General features: G+C 39.1%; 2 protein-coding genes across 2 annotated transcripts; both read right to left on the reverse strand.

Moving 5' to 3' along the window:
• Positions 1 to 966: 966 nt before the first annotated feature.
• Positions 967 to 3,844, reverse strand: LOC139457933 (beta-porphyranase A-like). The gene is made up of 3 exons (XM_071239275.1): positions 3,548 to 3,844; positions 2,815 to 2,959; positions 967 to 2,466 (listed from the first exon to the last, which is right to left on the reverse strand). Exons 1-3 carry the CDS (start codon positions 3,779 to 3,781, stop codon positions 986 to 988), a joined length of 1,860 nt encoding a protein of 619 aa, XP_071095376.1. The 5' UTR covers positions 3,782 to 3,844; the 3' UTR covers positions 967 to 985.
• A 5,213-nt stretch (positions 3,845 to 9,057) lies between these two features.
• On the reverse strand, positions 9,058 to 15,457 carry LOC139458456 (beta-porphyranase A-like). Its single transcript, XM_071239897.1, has 3 exons — positions 15,199 to 15,457; positions 10,888 to 11,032; positions 9,058 to 10,539 (listed from the first exon to the last, which is right to left on the reverse strand). Exons 1-3 carry the CDS (start codon positions 15,430 to 15,432, stop codon positions 9,077 to 9,079), a joined length of 1,842 nt encoding a protein of 613 aa, XP_071095998.1. The 5' UTR covers positions 15,433 to 15,457; the 3' UTR covers positions 9,058 to 9,076.
• Between the last annotated feature and the right edge of the window lie 259 nt (positions 15,458 to 15,716).

Here is a 15,716-nt window from a genome sequence, read left to right on the forward strand (position 1 = left end):
AGCAATTAGATCCATGAATTCAGAACACACTGCTTATCTGGGAATCTTGAATAGACTGACGTCGTGACGGTAGTCACTTTGAAACATGGATGTATTATTTCTGTTGTCCGACAGATTGTATCTGTTGTAGTAGTCTTTCAAATTCGGTTGAAAACAATGTTTCCTAGTGTGGAAGATATGGTACGGAAGGTACAAGCATACAAACATCAAACATTTAGGTAACATATATACGGAAGTAGCTACTTTCAAGATGAAGGTAGCACTTGTATACAAAATGTGGATAAATATATATTTCGTTCGCAGTACATGACAAACATGTAGGAGGGAATATTTCAGTATGCTTTCTGCATTAAACGTACACAATTGTTCCAATGCGTTAATAAGATCAGATATCAGTATACCATACCGTACATCATGCGAAGTGGAGTCTCAAAACGCCATAATGCATTTGTCAAATATTTCACGCCATGTGATTAAACTGAAGTATATATTTCTTATTGCTGCGTGGGGTTATGGATAATCACACTCTGGATTATTAAATGTCACTTAGCCATAAAGTACCCACTTGAGTGGTGTTCTATTATGTTTAAAACGTACTTCGTCCCTTAACGTAAGGGAAGCATTTAGGTGGAACAGCTCTTCACTCAGCCTTGTTTCGAGGATTTTCAATTTACGGCACCAATTTAATTGTACCATCTCCATTAAAACACAAGGTTAGTCTAAAAAATTGACATCTTAGAAAACAAATAGTTTGCTCTACCCCAGTGTGAAGTGTAATTAATTGTATTTTTTCCTTAAACTATTATAATTTAAAAGCACTTCTTGCTTTAATTATTATAGCTCAGGGCAAAGCTATTAGTTATTACACGACAAATAGGGGTAGCGCGAACCTTATTTCTTAAATAGCATGTGAACCTCTTTGAATAATTTGCTTTGTGTAGGATTTAAATCAAAAGAAACAAAAAATACTTCAAGATAATTTTATCTACTGAAGTGTTCCAACAACTAGTGCGACGGACGTCACAGTACCTCCGTCTCCATCAAATGTCATGTTGACATTGTTTGTTGGGTGGACCAGTGATTCGGGGACCATGTACTCCCACACGTTCCATTTTGTTTTCCCAAGAATCTTCATAGCATCAAACAGCATGTAGCTTGCAGACACTGCCTGGCCATTGAACACAACTTCCTGGGGTTTTGCATTGGCGTTCTTGTCTCGGCTAACTCCTACTCTAAGATGAGCTGTATGATAGCCAGAGCCGGGTAGACTGATGGTTGTCTGCGCATGTCCGTTGCTGATAGGGATCACCATGTCCTTGCCATAGTATGTGTTCTGGTTGTCAGTGCGTATTCCAGCAAAGTTGTAGTTGGTTTTAAACTTGTAGAAGCAGGTTGAAGATCCCGGGAGACCAACGGTTCCATTATGCTCAGACATGTTGAAAGGGTAATTGAGATGAACAGCTGGATTACCATTTTCGAACAGAATGCATGTTTCTTTACCAGTAGAAGGGTTGATCCAGCTGTTGTTAAAGTCAAGTTTCACATTCTCAAATTTACTGCCATAGTTGTGGAGAAGAACTACCATCTCTTTGGTGTGAGGGTTTGCAAGGGCAAGTGGTGCAACTTTTCTCTCCTGCCCATTGTACTGACTTGAGACTCGCAGAAACGTTTGATTAGAATTAAAGTTATGCCAAAAGGTGTAGAATTTGGCCGCTGAAAGGGGACGACCGTCCGTTGTGAACAAGGAATTTCGAAGGGAAGTATGACCTGGGTATTGTTCATTTGCGAGGAGATATGCTGTAACTCTGTCTATAAACTCTCTTAGAGTAAGAAAAGTAAACATGAAGCCGTTAAGTTGATAAATGGTCTGGAAGTCTGTTATTCCATTTTCAAAGTTGGGACTAACGCCAAGATTAAGTAAACCTAATCCAAATTCAGTGTTAACTAACTGAACACCTTTTCCTTTCTTTTGATGAGAGTAATTCTCCACCATATCAAGAGAAGCAACCAGACGAGCTTCGTTGATACCATAGTAGGTATAATTACTAAAGTTGGTGTGATTTCTGCCTGGTATATGCAGATAGTTGTAGGAATGGAAAGAGAAAAAGTCCAAGTGATCAAGAGACATGTCCAGGAACTTAGCAGTCCTCTTCCAGTAGCTGAAGTCATTTTCATCTGCTTGTCGTAAGGCAAAACTGGTGTACGATGGGCCTGCAACTTTCATTCCAAATCTTGATTTCAGCTTATCAGCGACGGCCCTTTGGTAATCTACATTTGTTTGTGGGTCAATAATCTTTTCGGCCCAATCAGGTTCATTGATGACTTCAAATATGTAGGGAAGGCGTCCTCCTATGTAACTCTTGGCACTCTGCACCATCAGCGACACAAGTTCTGACGCAGCGTCAACGTTGTTGGGGAATCCACCTTGATGATTAGACTTATTCATCCAGTTGGGCCAACTCAAACCTAAATATACAATACATTATGTAATGAGAAAAACTGTACATCAAACATGTTCATTCCATGTCAAATGGTTTTCTAGGTAATTGAGTACGTGCGGATAGGGGAAGCTGCAGACAATTACATTTCTGGTGAATAAATAGACCATGGGTATTCTGCCGAAATAAAATAAAATATTAGTACAGCTAAACGTGATTCTAATCAACGACCAATGAAACAGTAATTACAGACTAAAGACTGGACTGCCTTAGGCACTGCAACACATGTACCGCATCTGCTTTGTATTCAGTTATCTTTCCAAAACTATGTTCCTCTTTTAATATACTTATTAAACCTATTAAATGAAACATAAACCTTTCATTTCCCAGACCATGTCGTCGACGACACTCCCATAGCCAGTCAGTTGAAACATGTAGGAACCCCATGTCCTTCTCTGCAGTGCATGGTCCTGAAGATAGGTGGGGTCTGGGTAACCATGGTGACTAGGGTTTTGAGGCCACTGAATAAAAAAATAATATAAAGTAGGTATTTGTCAATTTTCTCAGAGACAGAACAACTGGATCATATGTTGATCATATGAATGTGTGCAAGAATATATTTTCCCTCACCTAACCCATAGTCCTGAGTTTCACCATTGGTGTTTCAACGTATATGTGTCCTCTCAAATGACAATAGCGAAATATACGATATGTTCTACACACTGACTCTATACGCCATCACGGGATAAATATAGAGTTGCGTGTCATTGTAAAATATTTGATGAGTTTACTGACCACACTTACTGTTCATGGGTCTATAATCATGCAGTGATACATGCCTCATCTGAGATTGTTTGCCCCTCTTAACAATGATCCACACAAGTGGGATGCGATGACATGCATCAACCAAGTCAGCGAGGCTGACCAACCGATCCCATTTGTTGACTCTTACGACAAGCATAGTTGCCTTTTAAATCAAGCATGGGTTGCTGATGACTTTTTCTACCCCGGATCTTCAAGAGTACTGGGACATTGAAATTATACATGAATCATTTCATTTCCTAAACTCTTTTTTTCTGAATAGAAGATGTATTTTCCTTCATACATACATTTGCAAAGAGATTCTCTCTCAGGTCTCTGTTCACCCAACGCCCGGGAGCCGTTCCGATAGATTTACAATTAGGAATAAGTGTCCTTTTGTCGAGAGCATTATGTTTGTTCCATCTTTGAGGTTCGTAATGGACACGTCCACCCTGGGAGAGCCACTCGTTGTAGATTGTGACGGTTGTGTCAGAGTACGCCGCTCCCCAGAGCAACAAGGTGTACAGGACGAGTAGAAACATTCTTCAGTGAAACTAGGATTTTTCTGTTCAAAAACGTGGTCTTTTAAATGGTATATTCATGGTTGTAATCTACACATGAATGCAGTATGTGACAGCTGCCAGGTAATATGTGAAACATATTTGAGATAAGAGTAGACAAAGTCCATGATAAGGCAAAGGCGTGTCAGTCTCGACAGACGTCTCCTCTGCTCTTTCTGCACCATTTACACGTCAGGCAGCTTGAAAACGAAAACGTTTTGCTATTGTTCATTTTACTGTCAATCAGAGTCTGGCACATTCCTATGCTGGGCTGTTCGGTGCGAATTTTACACTGCATAGCTATTTACACATTTGAGCGTTTATTGTTCCGGGTTAGGAGTCCCTTGGAAATTATGCTTGTATGGGGTGGTAAAAATAGTTCATTGTTCCTTATAAACTGACCTTGCACTGTTACAGATGTAAGTCAAATGTTTAAAATGTCAAGCTTCTGAGAAAAAGTCTAGGCAGGGAATCTTGGGTGATGAGTGATCTTCACACGAACGCTGGTCGTGATGTACTGACATGTGTTAAGAAATACGAAAGGAAACGCCCGTGCACATGACGCTAGCATATGAATATAGTTACTTCCTCAAAACTGCCTACATTAAAAAGTACTACATTCCTGACAACTAATCACTATCCAAACACAATGCAATGGACATATACCGAATCCCAACAGAAACAATGTAATACCGTTAGAATCATTGCTCAGCATTATAACAATGTCATGGCCATAAATCAGCTTTTGGAATTATTGATCCTTCTTAACAATGGTTGTCATGACTCGGTCCCTGTGAAAATACTGCACAAGAACCATGCTAGAAAGTGATATTTGGGTGCGACAAAAAATGTCCAAAATATGATATAACGATGCAATTACAAAACCCGCAGGTCCATCTGACAGGAGAGGTTGTAAACTTAGATTGTATTGCCGTGTAAAACAAGAATACTCTGTTGACGAGTGCGTAATTCACTTTTGCCCCGAGCCACAGACGCGTCTTAGCAAAATATGTGACACTGTTCACATGAATATATTATAGTATCATACACTGAAATAGGGTAATTCATTAACGAGCTTGACTACACGATCCCGCGAGTCGCCTCTTATGACAAGCATGGTAGACAAGTGAACTAATACCATGTGGAATTTCAAACAATTATATGATTTGCTTGACTGTTAACAATCTCATAAAAGAACCAGGTTGAACTGTGTCTAAACATTTGACTTTTTAACTTTGTACACCATTGTCTCATTTGAGAAAATTAAGGACAAACGTTATGTCTTGAGCCATGTGGCTTTTGCTGGCTAAACGTGGTGACCATAGGTATAGTTACATGAATATCCTCATGTTAGGGTCAATTAGTAAAAAGTGAAAGCAAATGTCATTTGAACTTTACTGAGAAAATGCTGAATTTTGAAATGCTGGACTTCCTCATTCATACCACCAATGTAAAATGTTGAGGTAAGACATTTAAGCAAGAGGTAAGCATCCCCATGGGCACCAATTGCGCACCCCTTCTTGCTGATCTGTTTCTTTATGCATATGAATCAGAATTTCTGCTGGGATTGGCAAAGTCATCACAAGGTCATGCAGCCAAGAAGTTTAACTTAAACTCCAGGTATATCGATGATCTGATATCGTTCAATAAGCATTTAATAGACGAATCCCTTCCCCTGATTTACCCACCTGAACTACATGTAAAGGAGACCAGTCATCTCTTTAATATTTAGATCTACGCATAACGATTCAGTGACAAAACGATCTTGTATGACAAGAGTGATGGCTTTAACTTTCCAATAGTCTACTATCCCTCTTATTCAGAAGCTGTCAAATAAAACACACTTTCCATTCAGGTTTGAATCTTAAGCTCGTTGTATTCATTAATAGAGGTGGTATGGTCTTTGGGAAGGTATTTCCAGCTTAATCACGAGCAACTGATGAACTGCACATTTATCTTGTTGAATGATATTTCATTCTCTGACCAGTTGATTGGGGTCATTCTGTGTTTCTCCATGAAAGAACTCAAAACCATGAATTACAACATTGTCCCATCAAACGTTTTGTTGATAATTTACTCATGGCAGTTTCATACATGTTGAAACACTTTGTGTTACAAAAACACAATATTCACTCTGGCAGTGACTGTTAAAAGCCGGTGCAGAATCCGAATAAGATTAAATGTACCTTCTTCAAGCCATATTGAATTTGTGGGTATTTTTTCAAAATCAATTAACATAGTAATCAATGCAACATATCTCTCTTATGTATCAGAGTTGTTCTTTTGGGAGAAAGGTATTCATCATATCCCACACAAAACACTAGATAATCGAAGAGACGATAAATTTGGAATGAAAAAAATATGTTAAACTAACACCTGTTTAAACTGTTGATTTATTGTCTCAAGACCAAGTGAGACTAAACTAATCAACATATAGGGAGTGAGTGAGTGAGTGAGTTAATGCTTTACGTCACATCGGCAATATTTCAGCCATATCGTGACGAGAAGTTATACATGAAATATACATATATTTAAACTTTATACAAATCTGTCATCGAAGGACTGTATGATAACTAGATTTAAAACTAGTTGCGGAACATTTAAAAGCATTAAGTAGTAAGGAACAACACAATATAAAAATGGGCTAGAGATCGTCAGTAACTAAATGGAGATCACCATACCAGGGACCATGGGGACTTACAGTACCTCTGCTTCCTGCATGGATCCTGGCAAGATTCATATCAGCCCTTCAGTCACTGGCGATAATTTACCAGTTAAGCCTTATAATAAAATGACAAAAATCCTACGTTTTAAAATTCTGGCATGCATAACAATACTTTGAATGATGTGGGACTTACATACTCTCTTAGGGGGACACTAATTTTACACTACTTTAACCCCCTTCGAGGGTATAGCCACTAACAATCTAAGTTATTAATTAGCACTACCAATATGTAAAATAATACATTAAACACATCGAAATTTATGAAGAAGTTCGATATCTTTAAAAAAACATAATATTAAACGAGAATTAACATCATTAAAAAGGTCCTTAATTATTTTAACACTGAAATATTTAACCCTTGTGATGAAAACATCAATGCAGTCAAGCAGGACATGCTTGACCGTGATTCTTTCATCACAAGGGACACAAAACGGAGGATCCTCACCTTTTAATAAGTATTCATTTGTATATCTTGAATGGCCAATACATCGTCCCATAATGACCTCTTCAAATCTGGACTGACAGCCCAAGTAGGTGTAACCGATATTTGGTTTAATTTGATGTAAATGTAATTTATTGATACCTACTTGGGTGTCCCACTTCTTTTGCATCAGATCACGAATGTAAGATCTAATTGCAGGTTTATAATCAGTGTAGGGTATGAGAAGTGGTGTCACAGATTTGGTGAGTGCTGCTTTAGCAGCAGCATCGGCCATTGTGTTACCAGTGATACCAACATGGCTTGGTAACCAACAAAAGACGATGTCATATTGGCCAGTAGCAAGATCATGAAATAATTCAAGAATTTGGATTAAAAGTGGATGTTTCAAAGACATATTGTTAATCGCCTGAAGGCACGAAAGTGAATCAGAAAAAATAATGAATTGTTTATGTTTAGATTGATGACTGATATATTTTAGTGCTGTAAAAATGGCATGTGCTTCAGCTGTAAATATGGAACTGTTATCGGGTAATCGGGAAGATATTGTTCTGTATCCAATTACAGTGGCACTAGCGACTGCACCACCATCAATCCACATATAGAGGTTATCAGCTGTAAATATGAAACTATTATCGGGTAATTGGGAAGATATTGTTCTGGATCCAATGACAGTGGCACTAGCAACTGCACCACCATCAATCCACATATAGAGGTTATCAGCTGTAAATATGGAACTGTTATCGGGTAATCGGGAAGATATTGTTCTGGATCCAATGACAGTGGCACTAGCAACTGCACCACCGCCAATCCACATATAGAGGTTATCAGCTGTAAATATGGAACTGTTATCGGGTAATCGGGAAGATATTGTTCTGGATCCAATGACAGTGGCACTAGCAACTGCACCACCGCCAATCCACATATAGAGGTTATCAGCTGTAAAGTTTCGTCTTGTACTTCTCATGTGTTGAGTGCAAAAGAATGGGCTATGTGAACGTATTACAATGTGTGTATTCCTGATATGTGATACTTACAATATGGAAAGACATGAATCTCTCATAATCCCTTTATCATGAAATTAAAAGTTGAAATTGATTGAATTTTAAGACATATTGATATTCACTTCGTCTTAGTGGACTGCCTCATTTATGGTATAATGCCAACGGAATTAAAGTCAGGTTTGTACACATGATCACTCGACCCGTGAAGATTTCGGGGTAGAATAGGTTTTCAGCAACCCATGCTTGTCGTAAAAGGTGACTATGCTTGTCGTAAAAGGCGACTAACGGGATCGGGTGGTCAGGCTCGCTGACTTGGTTGATGCATGTCATCGATCCCAATTGCGTGGATCGATGCTCATGATATAAATCACTGGATTGTCTGGTCAAGACTCGATTATTTACAGACCGCCGTTATATAGAATATTGCTGAGTGCAGCGTTTAAAACAAACAAACAAACATAATCACTCACACATCGGGAAACCGCTATCAAATGATCTGATGACCGATAGCACGTTTTGGGCAAGCAAACACCGCATCGATGTAAAGAGGTTTTGTAAAAGAAGTTCGTGCGAGGTAACCTCATTTGCATATTTATCGGATTGAGATAGAAAATGTATTTGACTGGTTCATCACCTCGATAACAATAACCATTTATTTCTATTCGTGGTAGCTTGAGTATATGGCATCTTTCAATTTGTATTGTGCCTCAGAGAAATACATATCTGTATCCCCTAATCACATGCCACCTTCGACCCGTGAAGATTCCGGGGTAGAATAGGTCTTCAGCAACTCATGCTTGCCGTAAAAGGTGACTATGCTTGTCGTAAAATGCGACTAACGGGATCGGGTGGTCAGGCTCGCTGACTTGGTTGATACATGTCAACGATCCCAATTCCGTGGATCGATGCTCATGATATCAATCACTTGATTGTCTGGTCCAGACTCGATTATTTACAGACCGCCGACATATAGCTGGAATATTGCTGAGTGCGGCGTTAAACAACAAACCAACCAACCAACCAACCAACATGCCACCTTCTCTTGGCACATCATTCCTCGTGTAGAATATGAATCAAAACAAACAAACTATTCTTTGAGGGAATTTTATTTACTGAAGTTTTCCAGCAACGAGTGCGACGGATGTCACGTGGCCACCATTTCCATCAAAGGTCATGCTGACGGTGTTTGTTGTTTTGACCTGTGAGTGAGGGACTAAGAACTGCCACACGTTCCATTTTGTTTTCCCCACAGTCTTCTCAGCATCAAACAGCATGTAGCTTGTAGACAATGCGTGGCCATTGAACACAACCCCACGAGGTTTTGCATTAGCATTCTTGTCTCGGCTCACTCCCACTCTAAGATAAGATGTATGGTAGCCAGAGCCGGGTAGACTGATGGTTGTCTGCGCATGTCCGTTGCTGATGGGGATGACCATGTCCTTGCCATAGTATGTGATCTGGTTGTCCGTGTGTATTCCGGCAAAGTTGTAGTTGGTTTTAAACTTGAAGAAGCAGGTTGAAGATCCAGGGAGACTGACGGCACCATGAAGCTTAGATCTGTCGAAATGGTTACCGGAATGAATAGCTGGATTACCGTTTTCGAACACAACACATGTTTCTTCACCTGTAGAAGGGTTGATCCAATTGTTGGGGAAGTCGAGTTGTACTTTCTCAATGTTACTGCCATAGTTGTGAAGAAGGACCACCATCTCTTTGGTGTTAGGGTTTGCAAGGGCAAGTGGTGCAACTATTCTCTCCTGTCCATTGTATTGACTTGAGACTCTGAGAAATTTATGATCATTAATAAAGTTTTTCCAAAATATGTAGAATTTGGCCGCTGGAAGAGGATGACCATCCTTGGTAAATATGGAATTCCGAAGGGAAGTATGACCCGGGTATTGCTCATTTGAGAGGAGATACGCTGTAACTCTGTCAATAAACTCTCTCAGAGAAAGAAAGGTAAACATGAAGCCGTTTTGTTGATAAATGGTTTCAAAGTCTGTCATTCCATTTTCAAAGTCGGGGCTAACGCCAAGATTAAGTAAACCTAATCCAAATTCAGTGTTAACTAACTGAACATTTTTTCCTTTCTTTTGATGAGAGTAATTTTCCACCATGTCAAGGGAAGCAACCAGATGAGCTTCGTTGATGCCCGAGTAGGTGTGACTTTGACCTGTTATATGCAGACGGTTGTAGGAGTGGAAAGAGAAAAAGTCCAAGTGATCAAGAGACATGTCCAGAAACTTGGCAATTATCTTCCAGTTGCTGAAGTTATTTTCGTCTGCTTGTTCCAAGAACATACTGGTATACGTTGGTCCGGCAACTTTCATTCCAAATCTTGATTTCAGCTTATCAGCAACTGCCTTGTGGTAGTTTATATTCGTTTGTGAGTCAATTACATTTGGGTACCAATCAGGTTCATTGATGACTTCAAATACACGGGGAATACGTCCTCCTATGTAGTCCTTGGCACTCTGAACCATAAGTGACACAAACTCCGCTGCAGCGTCAACGTTGTTTGGGAATGTACCTTGGTGATCAGACTTATTCATCCACTTCGGCCAGCTCAAACCTATAAAGAACAACATATACAGTCATAACAAATGTAACTCAAACATATTCATCTACTGTTAACCTACTTCATGCGTAAATGAGTCTGTCTGGAAAGCTGAAGTTGTACACATTTACGACGTTTGGTGAAATAATTGATCTTGGGTATTCTTCAGACAGAAATATTAGCAGCTAAACTGGATTCTAGCCAACGGAGCATCAATTAAAGGCTAAAGGACTGAACTCAGAGAATTTTGGAGCAACAGACAATGCGAATCATGTTAAGCATATGCTTGGTCTTCAGTTAGCTTTCAAAATTTATGCTCCTCTTTTTATATACTATTTAAACCAATTAAATGACTTATAAAACCTTTCATTTCCCAGACCATGTCGTCGATGGCACTCCCATAGCCATTCAGTTGAAACATATACGAATCAAATGTCCTTCTCTGGAGTGCTTTGTCCTGGAGATAGGCAGGGTCTGGGTAACCATGGTGTTGAGGGTTTTGAGGCCACTGAATAAAATAAGAAAAAGTAATATGGATTTGCCAGTTTTCTCTATGAAAGAATGAATGTTATTTTTTGCATGACATCCATGTTTGGAGTAAATCAACAAAAAATATCCAGGCCAGCATTGTCAAAACAAACATTTACACTGAAATGACCATTGAGAAGTACACTATATATTCCACCAACATTTATGCCCCTCTATACAGCGCATCAGTTATGGCAGGCATAGACTGAACTGGTCAAGGTTGACATGGTTTGGGGCTAAGCTTTTTGTTTATAAACCAATATGCTACGAAGTGGCACCCTGAGATCTACTGGAATTGAAACCAACATTTGCAGTAAAGGAACACATTAAATAATGTAATCTGATCTGTACCGTGAGTATATATAAATGCAATAGCTCACACACTACAACCGCCTCATTCCCATTTCAAGGTATCACATCAAACAAGAAGGCTTTCGTTTTTATCCGTATGTTGTCTTTGAACGAAACAACGACGTTTTTTGGACGCTTTGTTTCCATCGGTCTTCCATCCAAATAACGCCGTTATTTGACATCTGAATTGACTACGAGAGAACGATGCTATGAAGCTCCTCCCTTAAATGTCAATCACGCATCATCGTTTACCGTTACTTCTATGTTCTCAGCTTTAAACGGATGCGAAAATGATGTACACAGAGCTCTATTTGTTTGAGCAGTTTGCCAGAACGAAGACAAGATAATAACGTTCCTGAGAAGATACGTTTTCGGGACCTGTCTGTCTCACAGTTCCTGTAACATATTATTTTCCTACAAGCCCTAACTGTGATGACTTTAGTTCTGAATTAAGAAGCAACTCCAGATTTTCCTGAATCTCCCATCTCACTGTGGCTCCTTTTCAATTTAAATGTAGTTGTTTGTTCCTCTAAAATCATTAGGCTAGCTCACAACCTGTACAGTTTGCAAACATTAACCTTATTGTGGCGCTTTAAACAGTAAATAGATAAAAGTCCAGAGTCATGTCAGATGCTGTTCGTGAGATCTATTGTGTGTGTACTATATGTTAAAATAGTGAGGAACACATTACTCTAACGCCTCAAGTGACTTTGTGTAGATGTTAAGCGTCAACACATGTGCAAACGGTAACTGATTGTAAGACCCCCGGAAATACTCACTCGCTGATGCAGTTACAAACTGAAATAAAGGACCGCAACATTCATTCATTTTCACAGACCGCCTCAAGGTCGTGGTGTCTCTTCAGGCACTCGTCCCAGTCACATTCTCTTCATGTGAGCATGCGTTACGATTATTTTGTGGCTTCTATAATATAAATCAAAGGTGTTTTATTTAACGAGCATGAATATCATATTCCACCAAGCTGTTGGTTCTGCATGAAATGTTCTTCATAAATACTTTGAATTATGAAATTAAGGAGTCACCAAATTAATGCAAGTGTCAACCCCCGGCCTAAAATGCATGATGACATCAATGCAAGTAGTCCTCCCTCTAAACTATAACAAACCAATCAGCAAACAATAGACGTTCGATTGATACATGTTGTTATTTTCACAAACTTCACTTTAACTGTTGATCTAACTACTATGAAGTCAGCAAGCAAATTATGCATTATCACAGCATGGTGTCAGTGTTAAACGCTGATTCAAACTGAACAAATAGGACCGCAACAGATTGCCTGTAGGTAGCGTGGTGTTACTTCTGGCACTCATCCAAGTCACATTCTCTTCATGTAATCATTCATTACGTCATATACATGCACATGTAGGAATATAAAGCGAAGATGGTTTGTTTAGTGTTTCTAATCAGTAGCACGGATAATGATAACGATGGTCATGTCAGGGCAATCAACATCGGGGAAATCTCTGTTTTAGAATAGCAGATATATACTGTACACAACAATAGCACCTCAGGTGCAGTTTACAGGGAGGATTGTGTTCACTCAGAGTTTAAAAAAAGCTGCTACATATACAAAACATTGTTGCACAGTACTTTTAACGTGTACCATAAAAAGCAGAAACATTTGCTGTTTTTCAACAGGATAAATTCTCAGACAACATTTGGCAGTGTCTTTTTTCTAAACCAGTTTTTGCAGATTTGCAGTTACATTTACACCATAAGATAGGAAAGTTAATAGTCTACATCTCTGCATAATGTTATAGCCTGAGGGAGATTCAGTGCTGAGTGAGCGCATTTCTCACACAACCTTCACTTTTCAAATCTTGGGAAAATGTGCGTCAGAAAAACCAGCATTCACCGTGTTAAACCAATTACCGTTTTTAGGGATACTGGTTGACTTCAAACTCTGATTTTGGATGGTATTTTGCCACTTTCTGGGGAATCTCCATTTGATGTTTCGGTTTTGTTGGTCAAGGTCGAGGTTGTAGAAACTCTACCTGTTAAAGGTGTAGACTTACTTATTGGGAATGATTTGGCAGGTTAAAGATGTTTGGCTGATTCTATTGTTTGTCTTGAGTCCAGCACTTCGGAAAGTACTGAAGATCTTGAAAAAGAAATTCCAGGTATTTTTCCTTCATGTGTTCTTACAAAGCAAAGTCCTTCTGATAATGATTCCGGCTAAGGTTTGCCAGGCACCTTAATGGATCGATCTCCTGACCTGTCTACATTTTCGATGGAGAGTACTGAGCATTCTCATAGTTTGACTCTTGAGGAACCAGTTCTGGATAGGCAACAGTTAGTTAAGTTACAGGGAGTAGACCAACTGATCTAAAACAACAAATAGTTATGGGAGATTTCTAAAAGAAACTTCACTCCTGAGTAGAGTCCCACTCTTGTTTAGTAACACCAAACACTAGGCTTACCAAAAAGCAAGAAACATTAATTATTTACCACACTTATAACTCGACTTCAAATGGGAGGGAAATAAGTGTTAAGTCAATGTGAAAACCCAGGTTGTGCTTGAAAATGTACCACAATGTATCAACTGTATTTAGATCGATTTATGTGCCATGTGAAATTCATCGGAGCTTCATGGGATATAGGTCAATATGTTAGCAATAAATACCAGCAAAAGTGTTCTTAAATTGTTGTGTGGTCTCTGTTTGTTGTGGATGAATAGTGTGTTATGGATCTAAACGTAGAAACTCTATTCGTATCTGGTAAACGTAAAATTACATAATGCACTGATGCAGAAAGATGTTTTGATAACACTTTTCAAACTGCGCTATGGGCGATAATAGATAATAGATGCACTGGTACGTAAAGCTGTGCATAAAGTTCAAGCGAACTGCACTGTATGAGAAAGTAGATGACGCCCTATGTGTGGTTCTACTGTCCACTGAAATTTGTGTTTTTTAGTTCCACACTTTAAGGTCTCGAACCATTGACCAATGTGACGTGAGGGGGTAGAGAGTGGGCAGGAGTCTCCAGAGAGTGGTTGGGATATTCGATCTTGAGGACAGATAATTGCAATGACAAACAATAACAAAAACAATGTTGAGTGTAAGTACCTAAAGTACTGAACTAATAATAGTCCATTCAAATCGCTGTAAGCAACATCTCATATTTCATAAGATTTACTTTCATTTACTGTTGTAACCAAATAATAGACAACCGATTGTCTGATAGAATTACATGTGCATAGCAGAGGGATATGTGTATCAATAAACATGGAATTGTGATTTAGTTTAATTTATCGACGCATGTTTGAATTCCAGTAACAGGTTACAAATCCTAAAACTCGCCAGCAAATCTTGCTGTACCGCGCGGGACAGATATTAGAGAACAGCTTGCAATGGCAGTCAGAAATAGGAAACTTGCTACTTCCTAAAGACAGCCGTCGACATCATGTACGTCAGGGGGCTGGCGCAATGTAATAGGCAGTTACGACTCGTAACATTTGCTAAAGGCAGAGGAAAAAGCATTGTTTTTCCATATATTTTCCAATTGAAAACTTCGATGTTTTTTCCGGACACTTTCTGGACGCTCACCAATTAATCAATTTTAATGAATTTGTAGTCGTGTTCCGTCCAATGCCATTATACGAAAACCAACTATGTTACGTTTTTGCTGTGCATGTTGCTATACGACCCCTTGCAACAAAAAACCCATTAAAGCATGGATACGGTAGTCAAACTAGGATAATGAAATCATATATGAACTATTTCATTTCCTAAAATCTTTCTGCATGGAAGATTCTTTTTACTTCATACGTACATTTGCAAAGAGATCTGCTCTCAGGTCTCTGTTCACCCAACGTCCGGGAGCTGTTCCGATGGATTTACAATTAGCAATTAGGGCCTTTCCGGTGAGCCCATTATGTTTGTTCCATCTTTGGGGTTCATAATGGACACGTCCATCCTGGGCGAGCCACTCGTTGTAGATTGTCACAGTTGTGTCAGAGAAGGCCTCCTCCCACAGCAACAAGGTGCACAGAACCAGTAGTAACATTCTGCAGTGAAATATGGATACGTCTGTTCAAGAACATGGACTTTTATTCAAGGTTGTAATCTACACGTGATGGCAGCACCTGACAGCTTTCTGGTATTTAGTAAATATATTTTTGATAAGCGTAGACAAAGTGAAAGATAAGGAAGTGTGTGTCAGACACAAAAAGAGGTTCCCTCTACCCTTTCTGCAACAATCTGTGCCAGCCAAGGTTTGTTTCCACTTGTTTTAAAAATACATCATTATGTACATCATCGGGATATTAAACAAAGATAACAACACATGAC

Source organism: Haliotis cracherodii, unplaced genomic scaffold (genome assembly GCF_022045235.1).
Source record: "Haliotis cracherodii isolate W230 unplaced genomic scaffold, xgHalCrac1.p SCAF_12, whole genome shotgun sequence".
In the NCBI taxonomy this organism is placed as follows: domain Eukaryota; kingdom Metazoa; phylum Mollusca; class Gastropoda; order Lepetellida; family Haliotidae; genus Haliotis; species Haliotis cracherodii.